The sequence below is a fragment of the Chiloscyllium plagiosum genome, unplaced genomic scaffold (assembly GCF_037043375.1).
Source record: "Chiloscyllium plagiosum isolate Xiang-an unplaced genomic scaffold, Cpla_swu_hap1 HiC_scaffold_25, whole genome shotgun sequence".
Classification (NCBI taxonomy): Eukaryota; Metazoa; Chordata; class Chondrichthyes; order Orectolobiformes; family Hemiscylliidae; genus Chiloscyllium; species Chiloscyllium plagiosum.
Window position 1 is genome coordinate 47,467,730 of NW_028270163.1, and position 23,155 is coordinate 47,490,884.

At 39.5% G+C, this 23,155-nt stretch overlaps 1 protein-coding gene across 3 annotated transcripts in view; it reads left to right on the forward strand.

Moving 5' to 3' along the window:
• LOC122562231 (E3 ubiquitin-protein ligase rnf213-alpha-like) overlaps positions 1–23,155 on the forward strand; it is a 192,820-nt gene that overhangs the window by 37,778 nt on the left and 131,887 nt on the right. For 2 of the 3 annotated variants that reach the window (XM_043714953.2, XM_088000700.1), the window contains 6 exons: positions 1,907–2,059; positions 6,007–6,212; positions 11,386–11,672; positions 15,037–15,296; positions 18,224–18,442; positions 21,295–21,490. In XM_043714953.2, coding sequence (XP_043570888.2) covers positions 1,907–2,059; positions 6,007–6,212; positions 11,386–11,672; positions 15,037–15,296; positions 18,224–18,442; positions 21,295–21,490 — 1,321 coding nt within the window. Of the gene's footprint in view, positions 1–1,906; positions 2,060–6,006; positions 6,213–11,385; positions 11,673–15,036; positions 15,297–18,223; positions 18,443–21,294; positions 21,491–23,155 lie in introns of those variants that run through there. The other variant, XM_088000701.1, reaches the window with a different exon arrangement.

The following is a 23,155-nucleotide window of genomic DNA, read 5'->3' on the forward strand; positions in this document are numbered from 1 at the left end:
AGTCATGCCTCATACAAAAGAAGGAGATTGGCCTTCAACAGTCACAACCATCTCCATTCTAACTTATCACTGCAGGCATTTTTCAGGGTAGTATCTGAGGCCTTCACCAGTTTTATCAATGACACCTTTTTTATCCACCAAAAGGTCAGAAGTGTTATAATCGATCTCTGTGACTAGTCTCAGCCTGTACACCATCTACAAAGTGCAGGTCAGGAGTGCGATGAAATACTCCTCAATTGTAAGGATGGGTCCAGCTTCAATGACATTGAAGAGCTCAACAAAATCCCGGACACAGCAGTTGCTTGATTGGCACTCGATCCTCCACGTTCAGCATTCACATTTTCCACCTCTGATACACAGATGACAGCAGTGGGAACTCATGGCAACTCGCCAAAGTTTCTTCATAGTACTTTCCAAGCCTGTGATCTTTACCACTTAGAAGGGCATGGGCAAAAGATGTATAAAAACATTACCACAAAATTTTCTCTCTGAGCCCCATGCATCATTTTCACTTGGAATTATATAGCTGTTTCTTCATTGTTGTCAGATCAAAATTCTGGGATTCCTTTCGTACAGCACTGTGAGTCCTCATAGGAAGTGTAATGGTCCATTAACCTTCTCAAGGGAAATTAGGAATGCACACTTAATGCTTTCCTAGTCAGTAATGCCCATATTCTCTGAAAGAATAATAAAAGACTTGTGGTCGCTTGTGTTCCAAGGATGTCTCTACTTACAGACCCCCAGTTGTCAAAAGACTGTCACAGTAGTGATCAACTACATTGAGATGGTTGAGTTTGTAACTCCAGCATGAATACCAAGGTCATTGATGCAGTGATAATGCTCACCACTAACTTTGAAGAATGCTGCCCGCAAAGGTGTTGTGATCTCTTACTGGATTTCTCCTTTCCCAAAGCAAGTTGAATCTGGCACCAAATCATAGAAATCTCAAGTTATTCAGCAACAATGATTTAATTTAACAGGGTAAACAGTCAACCTGACATGCAGGCTAGAAAGTAAAATTCACTGTTTATCCTGTCCTTTTCATTAAATTTGACAGAGCTATGTAATTTATTGGAACTCTTAAAAATTCTTCAGGTGATATGGACTTCTCTGGCTGTGTCAAGGTTTATTGCACATCCTAATTGTTCTTGAGAAGGTGATGAGTGACCTTCTTGAATCATTGCAGTCCATTTGGTGTTGATACATTTACAATTGTGTTATGGAGGAATTAAAATATGGTTGAGACAGAAGGTGAAACAAAAGCTAACATTTTAAAATTACTTTTCTAATTATAATGCAGATGTTTAATATTTCACAAATTTAGTTAGTTTTTCAGGTCCTGAAAGGTTTTTCAGCCATAGTTATGAGCTTAGTACACTGTTAAACACCAAAATGCTTCTCATTCAACAATTTGTAACTTTTGTTTCCAAGAATATTAACAGTTACACTCATAAAAGGGATAAGATTTTCTCAGCTTAGTGATTTCTCTGTTGACTGCAGTCTACCTGGACTTGAGCAATACAACCAATGGCAAATCACTGGCAGAAACTTCTAGATTTCGGTTTTAAACTGAACATACGTGTTTGTTAGAAGTTGCTGTTAGTTTCAGAGGAGTAAAGGCAGTTGCTGTTGACAGTTTTGCTGTCATTGCTACTACAAACTCTGGACCAAAGTCGAGCAGGACACTAATTAAATTTCTTGCAGATTTAAGTTGAATGTCATATAATATTCGAGTGTGGTGCTGGAAAAGCCCAGCAGGTCAGGCAGCATCCAAGGAGCTGCAGAATCAATGTATTAGGCAAAAACCTTTCATCAGAAACCTGCAAATTTAGTAAAATGGCATAACAAATATTTTGTGTTTTTCAATGATTAGAGGTTTTAAAAAAAATGTATTTTAAACCAACAGGAGCATACCCTTGCCACAGGAAGAAACTGTTGTCATTTGTTTTCATGCATTGTTATCGAAGGATTTTAAATTCAATCCGGAATCTGACACAGTAAATGTGAGGGGTCTTGGTGCCGACTGGAACATAAATATGGTGGAGATGTCTGTAACCAAGTATGTTATTTCTTTACTTACTTTGCTGCTTGAATTCATTCAGTGTTGTTTTTTGTTTTAGTTTATTTTGATCTCGAGAAAAGTAAAATGTTTGCATTTTATGACAATAACAACTTGTCATAACCAATTGTTTATGTAACAGTTTTAATGATATAAGATGAAGTAAAACAAGATTATTATCACAAGGTAATGTTAGGGCAAGTTTTAAGGAGCAAAGAAAGGGAGAGAGGCAGAGAGATTTAGGAAAGAAATTCCAGAGCTTAAAGCAGCTTGATTAAAATTGTGATAGATGTGGAAGAAGTCAGAACTGAAGCAATGCAGACTATTGTCTGGAAGAAGTAATAACCATAGAGGAATTAAAAAGCACCTTAAGAAGTATAAATTGAGCTAACATACATCAGTGAGCATGAGGATGATAGGTGACTGAGACCTGATATGAATTAGGGCACTTATGGCAATGTTTAAGATCAGCTCAAATTTGCGGAGCATAAAGCACAGTAGAAGAAAGACAGGCCATGAGTGCTTTAAAAGAATAAAATCTTGAGTTAAAAACAGCTTAGATGAGGATTTCAGCAACAGCTAGTTGAGGCAATGGTGGAGTTAGTCAGGTTTGTAGAGATGAGAATAGAGAGTTGCTCAAAATACTGGAAGGAACAACCTCTGCCCTCATTCATTTGTGTTGTTGAACATCAAATTGTTTTTCATTTAGAAGCTGGTATCCTGATAAAAATTAGTTAACTTGGATCCTGGGTACCTATCAGTTTAAAACCTTCCCATGGTCAAATCTGATTTTTGTTTCAGCCAAACTTGCAAGCCCTTTCTCTTATATTGTAGATTAAAAAAACAAACTTATTCAATTTTATTCTCAACACTGAGGTCTTAAGTTTATAAAATGGTATCCATTAAATGTACTTGCAGTAGAGGATTATTAGAAATTTATGAAGAACAGATAGATGATTGTCTTGTGGCTTTTTAACATCATGTAAACTGAAGTAGCAGACAGGGAAAGACGATAGATTAAATTTTTACGAACTTCTAGAAGACATATGGTAAAATCCCTCCTGTGAGATGTTAGAAGTTTGTGGAATTGAAGGAAACCTACTGACATGGTGGAAACTTGTCTGAGGGGCCGAAGGCAAAACAGTAAAGTGGGTCAGCATTCTAATGAGCAAACTGTGGCTGATCCCATTACAGTCTGCTTTGGGCATCACTTGTTCACTGAACTTGCATGATACATACAGATGTTTGAGTTTGGAACGGGACTAGTCTATTTGGCCTGTTGAGTCTGCTCCATCATTCAACAAGCTCATGACTAATAAGGCAGAAAGCCACAAATCTGAATTTCCTGCTAATACCAGTGTAGATATTGTAAGCTTTGCAGATATAGTGGTAGATTTAGGAAATGGGCAAAACTGTATGAAAGGATTACATTGTATATAAATGTGAGGTCACCTACTTTGGATCTAAAAAGGATTGAACAAGATCATTTCTAATTGGTGACCAATTGGAAACATTCTAGAGACTTGGAGGTTCAGCTACAGCTTTCCAAAGCCTTGAACAGTTGCAAAAAATAATCAGAAAAGCTATGGAAATGCTGGTCTATACTCCTACAGTAATAGAATACAGAAGTTTAGAAACCACAGATCTATAAAACTACAGATGTGGAGGACTGAGAGCAGTTCTGGACTTTGGTGGGGAGAGAAGGACGTGACGATTAGTAGAAAAATGCAGCATATGTTTACTGGACTGACACCTAAAATCCCCAAGGAATAAATTGCAAGAGAAGATTACACAAATTAGGATGTATTCCCCAGAATTTAGAGAGTTAAGGAATAATTAATCCACGTTTTTAAGATATTTGTTAGTGTTCAAGATATTTGAATTTCCTTATTAGAATCAGCTGACAAGATTTCAAGTTTTAAGAATTTTACTGTAACAAATTAAAACATTAACAAACCCTATTTCAGTAGACAACTTATACTCAAGTCCTGAAATGATCTTGCCCCCTTTACGTTTAACTTAACTGAAAATCCCATACTGTGTTTATATATAACACTACACTTTCTGTGAAATTGCACTCATTAGAACTGTTATGATCCTAACTGATGTTATCAGACAAATCAGATCCTAGGCAGACTTCTGGCTTGATAGCTTATATTTTGATTTGTTTTGTATTTTAGCAAAGTAATCTTTTGCTGAAACATAAGCATGCAATGCTGCAGGTTTTGCTTTTGCAATAAAAAAGGGGTTTATTAACAAATACAATAAAAACATTCTCCCATTAATCCAGAACACTCCTTTATATGTTGAAAAGAAAAAGGACACAGCCAGAAACACCCCTGTTTTAGACTGCAACTATAATTTTTTTTCCCTGGAACTATTATACAAATGAGCTTTAATGTACTCACTTTAATTAATCTCTTCAGGTTTTATGCTAATACTTCTGCTTTGGGACTAACACAATTTCTTCATCCTAAAGTTACCTTGTTCACTACACACCTTTCCCTTTTCAGGAGCACTGGTCCACACAGCCATCCTACTCCGTAGACCTCCCAAGACTGCCCAAAACTCAAAGTAAAAGGGAAACTAAAAGGTTTCATTTCGGAACTATTAGTATTTCCCTTAAGCTTCATGAATTAAGTTCCAGAAGTCTGTAACAAACCATGAGGCCCCATTATTTACCATGTTGGATTGCAAAGTAATCTAAGATAAACAAAAATAAATCTATTATACTTGTTGTCAGATGGAATTCAGTACAGGTCACGTGATAGTCTTCATTCCTCCGTTTTAATCCAAGTTAAAGATACTTTCCCAACACTTAAGTCGGCCAAACATAATACCGTAAACACTCATGTATAGGTCGATTTCATGTATCTTGTACTTTCCATATATCTCGTGTATAAGTTGTCCCTACTATATCACATTATAAACCTCTTAGGAAGGAAATTGCATGTTCCCATTAACCACTTAAACATAATCGCATTCTTTCATTCAAACCGGTAACTCTACTCATAGCTTTTTCTTTACTATATTGCGTCTCTATTCATTCATTCTTGACTCTACTTACCGGTCTTGGTTTACTACAACATGTTTTGATTCATTCATTCATTCAGACCAGTACTAAGTCTGTTGGTACTTATGGTACTTTGTTCACTATACATCTAAAAATTAATGACAGTATAAAGTTAATCATTTTAATTGTGCCATTATATCCGAATAAAAATGAGATATATTAGCTACATACTTTTCTCTTGCTTTTATCTGGTAATGACCTTTACTGTAATCACTGTGTTTTTCTACTTTACCCGGGATTAGTTGTGCGATCAAATTGACTTTTGCTAATAATATGTATTTTGAACTGCAGCATGAATTTCAGTCCCTCAAAACTTGTGCCCGTGTATTAGTCGATCCCCTAATTTGAACCTTTAAAATAGTCTTTAAAATTTGTGTATACGCAAGTATATACAGTGTTTGTAATTCGCTTCTTCTTCTCCCCCCCCCCCAAACCATAAAAAGGATCAAGAGTTTTCACTGACACACAACAGCTCCAGAAAAGTGAGAAACTATTTCCTTTGGACAAGGAGTCCAGGCTGGGGGCAGGATCTCAAAGTTATAACCAGACTTTTTAAAATAGGAATTCAGAAACACCTTTACACACAAAAATGATAAAATTTAGAATTCCCTTTACTATATTTATTGTAGATTTTAAAATAGTGGTTGACAGATTTCTTTTGAATAATACTTTGGGGCAAAACATCTGGAGCTCTTGTTTCATTCTGCAAACTTTTATGTAATACAACACTTTTACTCTCCAGGGTAAGGTTCGATCACATTCCTTAATGTAGAATAATTACACTTAGGTGATCAATAGAGATCTACATAATTCATCCATATAAGACTTGTTCAGATAAGTGAATGATCTGTATTATTTGTTTCTTCTTTAACAGGAACTTGAAAGAACATGGTTACTTAATCGAAGGACGTCTGTTTGCTCCCAAAACTATAGTTGGAAAACAATTTCCTTATAAATATGCAGTCCATAAAACACAGGGTGATAAAGTTGAGTTTGAACTGATTTACAAGTGGGATACACCTGATGGGTGTATCATTAATCGTTGTTTACATATTAAACCAGACTTGGTTTTTGAAGGAGGTATGTAGCTATGCACTACTGGCCTGTTTTACTGCTGGTTCCATAAACAGTTCAGATTTTAAATTGCCATTTTTATTTCCACATAATATTGTAGTCATAACCAGCATGTGATTTTAGTTTCAGATGAAAAATAGGAAGAAATGTTATTGTCAAAAGCATGTGTGCCATACGTTTTATTTAAATAGAATGAATATGTTCTGTTATTATAAAAATGAATAAATGCTTGAAATGCAGGTTTATAGTTCCTTGAAAGTGGAGTTACAGGTAGATAGGATAGTGAAGAGGGCGTTTGGTATGCTTCCCTTTATTGGTCAGAGCAACAAGTATAGAAGTTGGGAATTCATGTTGCCACTGAACAGGACATTGGTTAGGCCATTTTTGGAATATTGTATGTAATTCTAGTTTCCCTTCTATCAGAAGGATGTTATATAGAATCCTTACAGTGTGGAAGCAGGCCATTTGGCCCAACAAGTCCAGACCACACCTCTGAAGAGTATCCCATCCAGACCCATTCCCCTACACTATTACTTTACATTTCTCCTGACTAATGCACTTAACCTCCATATCCCCGAACACTCTGGTCAATTTAGCATGGTCAATTCACCTAACCTGCACATCTTTGAATTGTGGGAGGAAAACGGAGCACATGGAGGAAGCACACGCATAAACGAGGAGAACATGCAAACTCCACACAGACAGTCACCCGATGCTGGAATTGAACCTGGGTCCCTGGTGTGTGAGGTGGCAATGTTAACCACTGAGCCACTGTACTGCTCTTTGTGAAACTTGAAAGGGTTCAGAAAAGATTTACAAGGATATTGTCATGGTTGGAGGGTTTGAGCTACAGGAAGAGGCTGAATAGGCTGGAGCTGTTTTCCCTGGAGCATTGGATGCTGACAGGTGACCTTATAGAGGTTTGTAAAATCATGAGAGGCATGCATAGGGTAAATAGACAAGTTATTTTCCCTGGGGTGGCGGTGTCCAAAACTAGAGGGAATAGGTTTAAGGTGAGAAAGGAAAGATTTAAAAGGGACCTAAGGGGCAACTTTTCATGCATTCCATACATGTATGGAATGAGCTGTCAGAGGAAGTGGTGGCGGCTGGTACGATTATAACATTTAAAAAGCAACTGGATGGATGTATAAATAGGAAGGGTTTAGAGGGATATGGGCCAAGTGGGAAAATGGGACTATATTAGTTTAGGATCGACATGGATGAGTTGGACAGAAGGATCTGTTTCCATGCTGACCATTTCTATGACTTTATACATACTTGTTTTAGTGTGAGATATGTTTCAGCGTCAGCCAGATTGAGCACAATTGAGGGAATCTTACAAATATTCCAGTATTCAGCTTATCTCAAATTGTTGGATCTAATGTGTTATCCCTGCAAGGGCAGAACACAAGCTGCGTAAATAAGCCATCACTATGTCATTTACAATCAAGACTTTAATCTATAATTTAGTTGAATTATTAGTGCTGGAAGAATCATCTAAGGAAACGGACCTACTTAGTTTTCATCCATGTGACTAGACTGATGGCATACTTGCTAAAGTGTTACCAGAGTTAAAATATTTTGCTTGCATGCAGTGTCTCGATGCTAGAAAAACATTTCATAGAGAGATTAAAGGGAGATTTGGTAGAGGTATTCAAAATTGTAAACCATTTCAAGTCACAAATATTACTTAAATGTTGTGAAGATTCCCCTTTTCTACCACCCTTTCAGGTAGTGGATTCTAGATTCCCACCACCCTCTGTGTGAAAACATTTTCCCTTAAATCCTCTCTAAAGTCTCCTGTCCCTTACCGTAATTCTATGACCCCAGGTTACTAATCCCTCCAGTAAAGGAAAATGTTTCTTTGTATTCTATCTATCCCCCTCAAAATTCCCCTGAAAATTTTGCAGACCGAAATGAGGTTCCCCCTCAGCCTACTCAACTGTATGGAATACAGCCCCAACCTATATAGCCTTTATAGCTGAAACATTCCAGTCTGGGAACATCTCTCCCATATGTTCTCCAGTGCAACTGCATCCTTCCTATAATGTGGGGACCAGAACTGCACCCAGTACTCCAGCTGTACCCTAACCGATGTCTTGTCCAGCTTCATCATGATCCCTGCTCTTGTAATCAATGCATCAACTAATAAAGGTAAGTAGTTCATTAATCATTTTGTCCACCTGCTCAGTTGCCTTCATGGTTCTATGGACATGCACACCAAGATCTGTCTAATTATCAGTAAATTCCTTATTCCTTCCATTCATTGTGTACTCCCTTGCCTTGTTACTCCTCCCAAAATGCATGACCTCACACTTTTCAGGATTAAACTACATCTATTACTGTTTTGCCCATCTGACTGGCACTGATCTTGATATCACAAGATCACCACATAAGTATGAACTTGCTGATCAAGCCTCCTATATTCATGGCTCGATCATTAAAGTTAAAATTAGGTTTGTTAGAATTAGGTTCATTGTCATATGTACTAAAGTAAAGGAGTGCAGTGAGACGTGTACAGTGTTGCCACTCAAACCACCATCTTTGGTGCAAAGTACCTGGGTACAATCTTAAGGTACAAAAATAGAGAAATAAAGAGAAAAGCTAAAAGTTCTACATTACAGTTCTTCATAGTAAAAATAAGGACCATAAAGAAATAAACTTAAAAGGTAAACATTACAGTCCTTCTGTAGCCTGCAGTCTCTCCACACCATGGGCTTTCCACCCATGGTCTCGCTCTTCCCCCACTGCCGGGTTTGAGATCTGTGACGGGCTGACTGCACTCGTCCCCAGTCTGCTGGCCAACCCCTCCAGGTCCCCAACCCGCTGGCATGTGACCACAGGCCGCTTTGCTCGGCTTGGGCCTACTGACCTCTGGCTGTCCCACTTGGCTCTGGCCCACCAACCGCTGGCTATCCCGCTTCATACTGGCCCTGCAACCACTGGCCGCCCCACTCAGCTCGGGCCTACCAACTGCTGGCTGTCCTGCTTGGCCCTGGTCTGCCAGCTGCTGGCTATTCTGCTCTGCTCCGGTCCTGTGACTGCTGACAATCCTGCTGCACACCGGTCTGCTGGCTGTCCTGCTCAAGGCCTTTAGCTGTCACGGCGCGACCACTCTCTCCACAAGCCAACGTAGATTTTAAAAAAAGACAAAAATAATTAGGAATGGAAAACAAAGAGAAGTGGACGGAAAGGATGACCCCTGGGCTGAGCCTATAAGTTGCCTACAATGCCTCCACCTCTGTCATCTTGTATACTTTCATTTGATGTATACTACACACAGCAAGAAAGCGAGCATCGAATCCTGTAGTACACCTCTGGACACAGGCTTCCAGTGACAAAAACAATGTTTGACTGGCACCCTCTACCTCCTGCCATGAAGGAATTAATTAATGTAATTGTATGATTTCTTTAATAATTGTCAGTGAATGTCAACAATGCTGACATCTCAGCAATAAATAAAGATATATTTTAATTGAATTACATTAAAGGCTGACGTTTGCTTTCCTAATGCTTGCTGTGCCTGAATGCTAACTTTCATTGGTGCATAAGTTTAATCCCTTAGCTTTCCAACAGTCGAGGTTGTTGACTGGCTTGCTGAGCTGGTAAAGTTGCTCGCAGATGCTTCGTCACCATTTGAGGTAACATTGTCAGTGTGCCTCTGGTGAAGCTTTGGTGTTCTGACATGCTTCCTATTTATTTGTCAGGGTCTGCTGTGGTTGGTGGTGACATTTCCGGTTTTGTTGCTGATTCTGTTTCTAAGCGTTAATGTATGGAATCCAACTCTACACATTTGTTAATGGAGTTCCGGAATTCCTGTCGATATGTTTATTTTGGTGTTCCTGGGAGTGAAACTATGGAAACTACGTATCCATCTTAGGACAAGCCAAACAGAGACATGCGTGGGAATTCCTGGAAGCCTGGCACTCAACCTGGAACTCGATGAACAAACATGTAGGGTTGGATTCCATGTACCAACCACTAAGAAACAGAACCAGCAACAGAACTGGAAATGACACAACCCCAGCAGACCCAGACAAATGAATAGCAAGTGAGACAGATGCTAGTGCTTCAGCGGAGGTGCACTGATGGTGTTACCTAGAATGGTGATGAAGCGTCTGTGAGCAATCTCACCAGCTCTGCGAGCAAGCAAGCAACCTGAGCTACAAATTTTCACGAATACTGCAAACCAACAGTCATTAGAATCTCTCAATTTTAAAACAAAATTTGGCCAAGTGGATAATTTCACATTCTCCACTTAATGTATCTGCTACTTTGTTGCCTACTCATTTAACCTGTCCTTGTCTGTCTGTAGTCTAAGTTTGCTTACCTCATCCTTAACTTTCCCACCTGGTTTTATGTTATGAGCAAACCTGACTGCATAATATGCTGTTTCTTCATCCAAGTCATTTTATACAGATTGCAAATGGCTGAGATCCCACCATCCTCTAACTGCAGCTCAAAGTTTGCTCATTTATTCCTGCTTTCTTTTCATTAACCAATACTTTAGCTTTTCTAAGTTAATCTCATAAATTTTGATTTTGTGTAACAATGTCTTGTGTGACGCTATATTGAATGCCAATTACAAAATCAAATATATGAAACCAGTTAATCTTCCCTGATCTGCTTTGCTAGTTACACCCTCACCTCACAGTGGCATGGTGGCTCAGTGGTTAACATTGCCCCCTCACAGCGGCAGGAACATGAGTTCAATACCACCTTCAGGTGACAATGTGCGTGGAGTTTGTACATTTTCCCTGTGTCTGCGTGGGTTTCTTCTAGGTGCTGTGGTTTCTTTCCAGAGATGTGCAGGTTAGGTGGTTTGGCTTTGCTAAATTGCCCATAACGCCCAGGGATGTTCAGGCTAAGTGGATTAGCCATGTTAAATTGCCCACAGTGTCCAGGGATGTGCAGGCTAGGTGGATTGCCATGGGAAATGTGGGGGAATAGGGTAGGAGACTGAGTCTAGGTGGGATGCTCTTCAGAGTTGAATGGTCTGCTTCCACACTCTAGGGTTTCTATGAGTTCTATGAAAAATCCAAATAGATTTAGGCAAGGCATTGCATCATTTAAAAAGAAAAATAGATAAACAATTGAAGCGAGGGCCTGAGAGAGCCTTTTGCATTTTTGGTACTTTTATGTATTTCACTTCTAAAATATTGTTTTTATATTTATTCAGAATGGCATCAGTATGATGATATCATCTGTGCAGCCCCTGAAGGAGGTATCAAAGCCTCTGTTAGGAATTGGTTGAACATTGGTAAAAAAACTGATGTAAGGAAAGGCAAACTAATAGCTGGGGAAGTCTTGCTGGAGTCAATGTTTGACATTCTTTCAACGTGGAATGAGAAAAATTTGAAGAGTTTTCTGAGTCAATTGCAGCAATTCTATGAAGTTTATGAGCGTCCTATGGTCTTTGAAAACCGACCAGTTTTTTGGTCTGCCCTTTTGATTGGTGAGAAAGAAGTGAGTAGAATTATCAAGTGGTGTTGAAGATCTGTTTAATTCAGAATGTATACATTGTACATTTATACACAGAAATTAGTTTGTGTTTGAAACATTTTTTTTAAACATGAAATCTTAGCATGGAAACGTTTTCATTAAAAAAAGTTACCATTCTTTTTAGTTTACTTAAAAAATCACAGAATTTTGACCTCTTTTCTGACACATCCTTCTGAAGATAGCTAATTGTATTTGTATATGGCATGATACGTTGTTACGTTGTACTCTCAACACTGTTTTTGTACTTTTTCTCCAGGCATTGGTATCACTTGGATGATCATTTAATTTCTTCATTTGTCTATTATACACTTGATAGAATGTTAGATTTAAATTACTAAGTAGGAGCAACTCTGATATCAAATCATCAAAACCAGGCACATTTTATAACATTTATAAACTATGGACCGAATAATAGCATAAATAGACTGTTATTTTGGCCCTTGAAGCAAGCCCTTAGATGTTGGTGATTGATGAAGGTCCAGACAAGCAAATGGCAACCTGGCATCCTTAGGTTACTGCTTTAATTTTAATATTGGGAATTGTCACTCTCTGGTTTCTATTTGGTGGATGGGAGAATGACAAACTGCTGATCAATGAACTGAAATATATTATAAATGAGGATGTTAATGCATTTAAATAGGCCTCTCGACATTCAGCCTTTTTTGGAAAATGGGATTTTTTTACTCTCAACAGCAGTGTGAAGCTTCTCACTACCCATCAATTCTCCCAACTTTCTTGTTAATGCCCACATCAGTTCAGGGCTGGGAAGATTCTGCCCAGTATGTTGTAGAAAAGAGTAGTGACTATAATACCATGAGTTTTAAGATACTCACAGATAGGGATAACAGCAATCATCAGGTGAAGGTGTTAAATTGGGGGAAGGTGAACCACAACAATATTAGGCAGGAACTGGAAAATTTTGATTGGAGGTGGCTGTTGGAGGGTAAATTTACATCGGACATGTGGAAATATTTCAAACTGCAGTTGATAAGAGTTCAGGATCGGCACATTCCTGCAAGAATAAAGGATAGATTTGGCAAGTTATGTGAACCTTATATGACCAGGGATGTTATGATCTCATCAGAAAAAAAAGGAAGCATTTGTATCATCTAGGAAGATGGGAAGTGATGAAACCCTTGAAATATATAAAGAAAGTAGGAAATAACTTAAACAAGGAATTAGAAGGGCTAAAAGGGGTCATGAAGAGTTGTTAGCAAATTGGATTAAAGAGAATCCCAAGGCTTTTTACAAAAACCAAGAGGGCAACCAGGGAAAAGGTTGGCCCACTCAAGGACAAAGGAAGGAATCTATATGTGGAGCCAGAATAGGTAGGTGAGGTTCTTAACAAATACTTTGAGTCCATATTCACCAAAGAGAAGGAATTGGTGGAGGATGATCTCACGGAAAGGAATTTCGAGTTTCTAAGCCACGTTGCTCTTAAAAAACGTAGCTGGTTTAATTAGTAAGTTTGCAGATGATACAAGGATTGGTGGAGTTGTGGATAGTGAGGAGGATTGTCAGAGGAAACAGCAGGATGTAGATCAATTGGAGACATGGGCAGAAAAATGGTAGAAGGAGTTTAACTCAGGCAAATGTGAGGTGATGTATTTTAGAATATCAAGTACAGGTGGAAAAATTATACAGTGAATGGCAGAACCCTTAGGCAGATTAATATGCAGAGGGATCTTGGTGTGCAGGTCCACATTATCACTGAAGGTGGCAGCACAGATAGTTAAGGTAGTCGAACAGGCTTATGGCAATTTTGCCTTCATTGGAAGGGTTACTTAGTATAAGGATAGACAAGGTATGCTGCAACTTTACAAAACTTTAGTTAGGCCATGCTTGGAATATTGTGTACAGTTCTGGTCACCACACGACCAGAAGGGTGTGGATGCTTTGGAGGGGGTCCGGGAAAGGTTTACCAAGATGTTGCCTGGTGTGTGGGATTTTAGCTACAAAGAGAGTTGGGGTTAAACTAGGTTTGTTTTCACTGGAACGCAGGAGGTTGATTGTAAGATTGTGAATAGCTTGGACAGAGTGGAAAGTATGAGGCTTTTTCCATGGATAGAGGGGTCAGTTACTAGAAGGCACAGGTTCAAGGTACGAGGGGGAAAGTTTAAAAGAGATGTGTGAGGCATTTTTCACATAAATAGTGTGGAGTGCCTGGAACACGTTGTTAGAGGAGGTGGTGGAAGCGGACAGAGTAGCAGCATTCAAGAAGCACCTGGATGAATAATGAATAGGAAGGCATTAGAGAGATATGGTTTTAGTATGGAAAGGCAGATGTGTTAGAGGGCCGCAGGGCCTGTTCTTGTGCTGCACGGTGGCTCAGTGGTTAGCATTGCTGCCTCACAGCACCAGGGTCCCAGGTTCGATTCTAGCCTCAGGTGACTGTGTAGAGTTTGCACATTCTCCCTTTGACAAATTCTTGCGCATTTGACAAAGGGAAATGGGTCTGGGTGGATTGCTCTTCGGAGGGTCGGTGTGGACTGGTTGGGCCGAAGGGCCTGTTTCCACACTGTAGGGAATCTAATATATATCCTTCTTTGATCTTTGACCCCTGAAAAGTCAGAATCTACCAATGAATCAAATATCAGTTCTATCACCAATTCCCCTTTCTAGTCTGGCAATATACAGGTTCCCTCTCAATAGTGATGCCAGATAAAAAGAAAATCTGCAACTGCCAAATTCTGTGTTGTTTACCAGAACCAAAACCATCCTCATGTCCTTTCAAATTAGAAGAATATTCCCAAATACAGGTCAAGCTCATTACTTTATGCTGCTGTTACATATTGCTTCCACTTCCAGTTGGTTCATCTCAAATGCCACCTTATTTCATATTTTCAACTTTAGGATGGGAAAAGAAAATAAGTTAAATATTTGATGTTACTCAAAGTTCAATCTCCAAAGCCTCAGCAAAAATCCCAGAATTATTTCAACAACAATGCTATTTGACTTACTTTCATCCTAAATCAATGAATTTATCTAATCCCTTGAAAGGCATAATCAGCCCCTGACTCACTCAACGGCAATATATGGGTGGTTTATTTAAGCCAGATGAATGTTTCACTTTGTTGTGTCTTTGTGTTATTTCCATATTACAAAAAGAAAATCAGACCATCCTTGAAGGAAAACAAAAAAGAGGATATTTTGGAAGTATGTAAAATACTTTTAAACTGAACCAAAAAGAAAGTCTGATGCTCTAATTCAAATGGAATTGCTTCTATAGTATGACTCTGATGCTTATTCAAATACATGTTTTTGTTTTCTATCCATACTGACTAGAGATGATGTTGAAAATTTAGATTCTGTTATGTTTGTTGTTTAGGTTAAGGGTCTCCTATTAAAGGTTTTGAAAGAAAGGATGAAGTGTCCAGAAAATCAAGCTTCAAAATCTGAGGCAAGTTCTGTGCAAAACCGTCTACGAAAGGGAGTACTATTCCTGTACCTGGCTGGCATTTATAAACTTGAAGTAGAAAGATCAGATTTATGTACCGTCTGTGATCTTCTCTGCGTTCAACAAAATTCAGCGAATACTCTTTCCAAGGAATTCGAGACACTTAAAGAAAGCTTCCATTTTGGGGAAAGGTAAGAACTATGTAAATAGAACAAAAGTATTCAATGATTTGCAAACATGTCTTTCCTGTGCCATGGTGGCACATAAAGCTTTGATTCTCTTTGGTCTGTTTAACATAATAGAGGATGTGCAATCCTTTGTTTCTGTAAGAAAACTATGCTATTTTTGCAGGTCGCAAATTGAAAAGAAATATTTCATGAATATGGTTTCATGGAATCTCTTACATAGGCATCACAGGTTAGGCCAGCATTTTATGCCCATCCAAAATTGCCTTGGAGAAGGTGGTGATAAGCTGCGTTTATGCTACAGGCCTCTGGCATAGGAACAATCCACAGTATTGTTAGGGAGGGAGTTTTAGGATTTTGACCTCATGATAATGAAGGAGCCGCAATATAGTTCCAGGTCAGAGTGGTGTATAAGCTGAAGGGAACATTGTGGCGATGCTTCTAGTATTCTTGTCCTTCCAGGTGGTAGAGGTTGTGGATTTGGAAGGTGCTGAGAAAGGAACCTTGGTGAGTTACTGCAGTGCTTCTTTTGATTGAACACACTACTGCTGCTGTGAATTACTGAAGGAGGAAGTGAATATTAGATTTTGCTGTTGGGATGCTAATGTTTTGTTCTGCATAGTGTCAAGCTTCTTGTGTGTTGGAGCTGCAGTCATCCAGGCAAGTGGATAGTACCATCACAATCCTATTTTGTGACATTAAGATTATGGACAGATATTGGGGATCAGATGGTGATCTAATCGTTGCAGAATTCCTAACCTGTGATCTGTTTTTGTAGCCATAACATTTATGTGTTTGGTCCAGCACAGTTCTGGTCAGGGGTTGCATGCAGGTTGCTGATGGTTGGGTATTCAGCAATAGTAATGCCATTGGATATCAAAGGACAATGGGTACATCTCTCTTATTGGAGATGATCATTGCCTGGCCATTGTGCAAATGTTAGTTGCCATTTGTCACCCATGCCTGGATGCTGTCTGGGTCTTGCTGCAAATGGACACAGGCTGCTTCATTATCTGAGGAATAGTACTGAACATTGTGCAGTCATCAGTGAACCTGCGTACTTCTAATCATATGATGGAGGAAGGTCATTGAGGAAGCAGATGGTTCGGCCTAGGATATTCTCATAAGAAAATTTTGCAGTGATATCCTGGCGCTGACGTGATTGACCTCCAACACTGACAAATATCTTCCTCTAGGCTATTTGGAGTCCAGTCAGTAGGGAGTTTTCCTCTGATTCCCATTGATTCTAGTTTTGCTACAGTCCTTTGATGCCATCGTTGTTTGAAAGCTACCTCAATATCAAAGGCAATCATTCTCATCTTAGCTATGCAATTCAGTTCTTTTGTCCAGTACTTCAGTACTATTGCCAGAATGTTGTTAGGGCCAATAACCTTTGCTGTTTTCAGAGCCTTTCACAATTTCTTGATATAATTTGGAGTGAACTGGTTGAAAACCTAGCATTTATGATGCTGGTGACCTCAGGAAAAGGCAAGATGAATCATTCACTCTTCACTTCTGGCTGAAGATGACTGTAACATTTTTATCCTGTTGTTTGTGTTGATGTGCTGGGCTCCCCTTCATTGAAGATGGGAATATCTGTGGAGCTGCCTCGGTAAGCTCTTTATTCATCCATCCATTCATGACCCATATGACGCGACTTCAGAGCTTAGATCTTGTCCCTTTATTGAGACTTGTTTAGTCCTGTCTATTGCATGCTGTTCCTGCTGTTTGGCATGCAAGTATAGATTAGAATAGAATCCATACAGTGTGGCAACAGGCCTTTCAGCCCAGCAAGTTACACTGACCCTCCGAAGAGTGTCCACTCAGACCCATTCCTCTATTACTCTACATTTATCCCTGACTAATGCACCTAACCTACACATCCCTGAACAGTATGGGCCATTTAGCATGGCCAATTCACCTAACTTGCACATCTTTGGATTAGATTATATTACTTACAGTGTGGAAACAGGCCCTTCGTCCCCAAAAAATCGAAGCACAACCCACCCAGACCCATTCCCTACATTTACTCCTTCACCTAACACTACGGGCAATTTAGCATGGCCAATTCACCTAACCTGCACATTTTTGGACTGTGGGAGGAAACCAGAGCACCTGGAGGAAACCCACGCAGACACGGGGAGAATGTGCCTGAGGCGGGAATTGAACCCGGGTCTCTGGCGCTGTGAGGCAGCAAGCTAACCACAGTGCCACCGTGCCGCCCGATTGTGAGAGGAAACTGGAGCATCCAGAGGAAACCCATGCAGACGTGGAGAATGTGCCTGAGGCTGGAATCGAACCCGGGACCCTCGTGCTGTGAGGCAGCAGTGCTAACCATTGAGCCACTGCGCCGTAACTTCACCAAGTTGGCACCTCATTTTTAGGTATGTACTCCTACAGTGTTCATTGGACTCTAGTCTTAATACAAAAACAAACTACTGCAGATGCTGGAGATCTGAAAAAATACAAAACTGCTGGGATGCTCAGCAGATCAGGTGGCATCCCTGGAGAGAAAAAGTTTCAGTGACCTTTCACCAGAAATTTCTTCAACATGTGATCTTAATGTAGCCATTTTATATTAGCCCTCAGGTGTCCAGAGCCAATTAAGCAAGTTCAGATGGTGATTTGTTCCTATGGATGATCTGTAAGATGTTGTGCGGATACCTTGTATGTTTTCACCCACCTGACTTTACTCATCATATAAAACTTCTGTTTATATTTACTGTTAATTTTACTTTTCCTGAAAAAGTATGACTTCGTTTTCTAACCCTCTGTAGTTAATATTATGGTACAAGTCAATGTAATAAGACAATGCACTGTGGCATGGAAAATGTTAAAGATATCTTCTGTGGTCCCCTATATCACAACGATGTATTAATCATAGTGCTATTTTAAGTGAATCTGAATTTCCATGTTTTAATTTTTTTATATAGAATTGAAACATTTCTGAAGCAGATGATGTTGAGTTGTATTGAAGAGGGAATCGTGAAATGGGTGCAAACCATTCCTGTTCTCCATTTATTTGGTGTTTCATCTAATCAAGCAAACACAGATCTTCGGGACACTACGTTTAAATCTGAAGACTGCTGGGCTGGACTCGATGGACTTCCAGTTGTCAGTTTCAGAAAAAAAGTCAAATATTTGTTCAAGAGGTAGGCCTTTATTTAAACCAACTATGTGACAATAGATCAATCGGTACGCAGTATCCCCATGAGCTGTGGACAAGACCATTTCATTGCCTGTGATGTTACATTGACTTGTTCAGTTAGTTGGCAGTCGGGTCCCTAAGTAAGAAATTAGGTTCCCAGACAGAATGGCATGCTCTTCTCTTCACCTGTCACTCTGACTCCTGTTAAGAATCCTGTGTAAAGGAGGGATGCATTATTTTTTTTGTGGAGTAATGTTTGTAAATTTGAAAGTGCAAGCATGAGTGTGTCTATCTTTGTGTGTATCAAATTCATAGTATGCACACGTTTGTTTGCCTGTTTGTGTGCATACCTGGTACGTAAAGTTATAAAAATATGAATTTACATGTGTGTGTGAATGTAAGTATGTATAGAGTGTAGGTAGGAAATAGAAAAGCAAAATACTTTGCTTGCTGGAACTTCGAAATAAAGACAGGTAATGCTAAAGTACCATCAGATTAGACTGTGTCTCTTGAGAGAAAGAGTTGATATTGGTATCACTGATCTGAAACGTCACTGATCTGAAATATTAAATAGGAAACAGAAACACAAAATAGACCATTCTTTCCCAGAGCCTGTCTGCCATTCAGTTAATTCTTAGTAATTTTGTGTGTCAACCCCATTTATCCTTATTTGCTCAAACTGTATTTTTTTGCTGATATTTGACAGTCCTTTTCTGTGACGTGTAGCCTTTAGGAAATGTTCAGTTTTCAAGATGTGGAACCCCTAACCTTTATACTTTAATTTTGCATATCAGGTCTCTGCAGGGAAGTTCATGAAAAGCCTTCTGAATATCTAGGTATGCCCGGTTGACCAATTCCCCTTTATCAATTTTCTCAGTGACATCCTCAAAAAACTGCAACAGATTTGTCAAACACTGTTTCCCATTCACAGATTCATGCTGATTATGCTCCAGCAGATCATTATTATCCAAGTGTCCATTTATTCCATCGTTTGTAATAGCATCTAGCTATTTTCCCCACTATGGATATAAGGCTAACAAGTCTATGGTTCTCATTTTTCTCCATCCCTCCCTTTTTAAATAAGGGAGTAACGATTGATACCAAATAGGACCAAATTAGTGCAGATGCTGGAATGCGTGAATGCTCCAACCCAACATCCTCCTTGGGTCCCTAACATCACAAATATATATCTTCAACCGATTCAGTGACTCCCATGTATCGGGAAGCTGCTAAAACAAAGACCCAACCAATTACAACTTTTTCATCAATGTCCCTTCATCGATCATAGGTTCAGAAGTGGGAATGTTTGTTCGAGTGCTCAGTGTTTCCAATCATTTGCAATTCCTCAGATATGGAAGCAGCTGTGTCAATATGAAACAACATTACGAGACAATGTTAATGCATTTGTTCTGAAGAGAGAGTGCTGCTTTCTCTCCACAGTTGCTGTCAGACCTTCTGAGATTTTCCTGCCATTTCTGTGTTTGCAATATTTATCCTTGGGCTGATATGTGACATATACCTTTCATGCCAAATAAATTCCAAGCCATAGTAATTTTCAACAACAGAGAATCCAACCATCTCCCCATGATTTTCAATGGCATTACTGTAATTGAACCCCCCCTCCCCCATCCCCCCATCATCCTTCTAGGATTGACATTGACAAGAAGCTGAACTGTACTAGCCATTTGAATATTGTGGCAACAAGAGAAGATAAGAATATGGGAATTCTACCATAAGTAACTCACTTTCTTGACTCTGCAAAACCTGTCCATCATCCAGAAGACATGATGGAAAAACCTGTATGTGTCTGGGTGTGTGATTCTAACAGCACTCGAGAAGCTCAACACAATCCAGCACAAATAAGCCCAGTCAAATCGACACCCCATACAGCACTTCAACATTCGCTTTCTCCACCATCGATGCACAGTGGCAGCATTATGTACCATCTACAACATGTACTGCAGCACTTTCGAAACCCATGACCTCTTTCAATTAGACAAAAACAGCAGACTTGGAAACACAACCATTGCAAGTTCCCCTCTAAATCTCAACCATCCTTGCCCAGCAGCACACTGATCAGCCTACACCTAAACAAAACTGCAGCTGCCCTCAAAGGCAACTCATTCCCATTTGCTGAAGAGAAATTAGAGATGAACAGCTTATATTATATGCTAACAGTATATAAGAATTTAAAGTATCTCTCTGATTTGATCCCTGATGTAGAATCCCCACAGTGCAAAATGAGGCCATTCAGCCCAGTGAGTCTTCACTGACCTGAAGAGCACACACCCTGACCCATCCCCACCTTTTCCCCAAAACCCCATTTGGGGTTTTTAATATGTCTAACCCACCAAACCTACACATCTCTGGACACCATACTGCTGGCTTATTGTTTACAGACCATTATGCAATTAAGTCAAGGTTACTGATGTTCGTCCCTATCCAAAGACCACTTCAGGAAAGTATGTGCTTATAAAAATGTTGACAGGATTTTTATGATTGAATAGCTTGATAGCATTTACTGTCCAATTTAATGGAATGAATGGACAGTTGGTAATGCATCAGATTATTGTTCACGCCTCCGTAAACCTAACTTAAATGGGGGAGGAGATTGCTTTAATATCTCTAGAAACAAAATCATTATTTGTTTTCTTGAATGTCTGAGTTCTGAATCATATGTCAAAGTGTTTGCAACGTCAATCTTTTTACACCTTCTCACCTTTCACAACATAAATCGTGTTTAGTTTTTAATAAAATCTTCATATTTATAGGTGCTTTGAAAATATTTTGTGATTGTATATTTGTGCACACAAAATTATATGTGATCTGTCTGACTCTGTGAATTATTTCAATAAGGGATTTGCTTGATCTGATGGACAAAAACAAGCATTTGGCAACAGTGGATAGGCTGTTACTTCGATCTTGGTTCAGCTTATTGCCTTTGGAAGTTTTGCCTGACTACTTAACTATGGTGGGACCTGATCTGTTTGATATTCTACAAGGAATCTTCCAGAGACTGAGAAGCTTTAGTAGCATTTCAAGCATACATGAGGTTTGTGTTTAACAACAGTGGCTTGCTTAATGCTCCCTTTGAGTAAACAGCCTTAAAGTTTATAAAAATTGCAGATTCCTATTTGTATTTGCTTTTAAAGAAAAGGGCCACAGTTGTTTGATCCCAGTTCTTACATAGGGACATGTTGGACTTGATAGTTTTCCAGTGGATGTTGCATTTAAGCACAAATATTCGTTATAGAACATAGAAAATACAGCACAGTACAGGGCCTTTGGCCCTCGATGTTGCGCCGATCCAAGCCCACCTAACCTACACTAGCCCACTATCCTCCATATGCCTATCCAATGCCCGCTTAAATGCCCATAAAGAGAGAGAGTCCACCACTGCTACTGGTAGGGCATTCCATGAACTCACGACTCGCTGAGTAAAGAACCTACCCCTAACATCTGTCCTATACCTACCACCCCTTAATTTAAAGCTATGCCCCCTTGTAATAGCTGACTCCATACGTGGAAAAAGGTTCTCACGGTCAACCCTATCTAAACCCCTAATCATCTTGTACACCTCTATCAAGTCACCCCTAAACCTTCTTTTCTCCAATGAAAACAACCCCAAGTGCCTCAGCCTTTCCTCATACGATCTTTTTACCATACCAGGCAACATCCTGGTAAACCTCCTCTGCACCCGTTCCAGTGCCTCCACATCCTTCCTATAGTATGGCGACCAAAACTGCACACAATACTCCAGATGCGGCCGCACCAGAGTTTTATACAACTGCAACATGACCTCAGGATTCCGGAACTCAATTCCTCTACCAATAAAAGCCAGTACGCCATATGCCGCCTTCACCGCACTATTTACCTGGGTGGCAACTTTCAAAGATCTGTGTACATGGACACCAAGATCCCTCTGCTCATCCACACTACCAAGTATCCGACCATTAGCCCAGTACCTCATCTTTTTGTTACTCTTACCAAAGTGAATCACCTCACACTTAGCTACATTGAACTCCATTTGCCACCTTTCTGCCCAGTTCTGCAGCTTATCTATATCCCGCTGTAACCTGCCACATCCTTCCTCACTGTCAACAACTCCTCCGACTTTCGTAACATCCGCAAACTTGCTCACCCAACCTTCTAGCCCCTCCTCCAGGTCATTTATAAAAATGACAAACAGCAATGATCCCAAAACAGATCCTTGCGGAACACCGCTAGTAACGGCACTCCAAGATGAACCTTTACCATCAACTACTACCCTCTGTCTTCTTCCAGCCAGCCAATTCCTAATCCAAACCTCCAACTCACCCTCACCTCTGTATTTTTTGAAGTAGCCTATCATGGGGAACCTTATCAAACGCCTTATGAAACCTTATAAAATGTTTAAAATGTATACTTATGATAAGATCCAATGCAAATGTAATTCTTCCTTCTCCTATAACTAGTAACCAGAAACAAGTTGTAAATTTTCAAAGAAGTTGATGTCCAGTCCACCTCTCAATTAGCAGATATGTGTTAATCACATTATCTGCACCCGGTTTAGGGATTAAACAATTTAACTCCGTACGTATGCATTTGAGCATTCAGATTTTTTTCAAAGCACTTAACAATGTATGTATTTTCTTGATTTGGCAAATGGTTTATGATATGTCTTGGAATGACAATGTTGACCTATATAGTAGACTTTACAAAATAAATGGAGATTTTA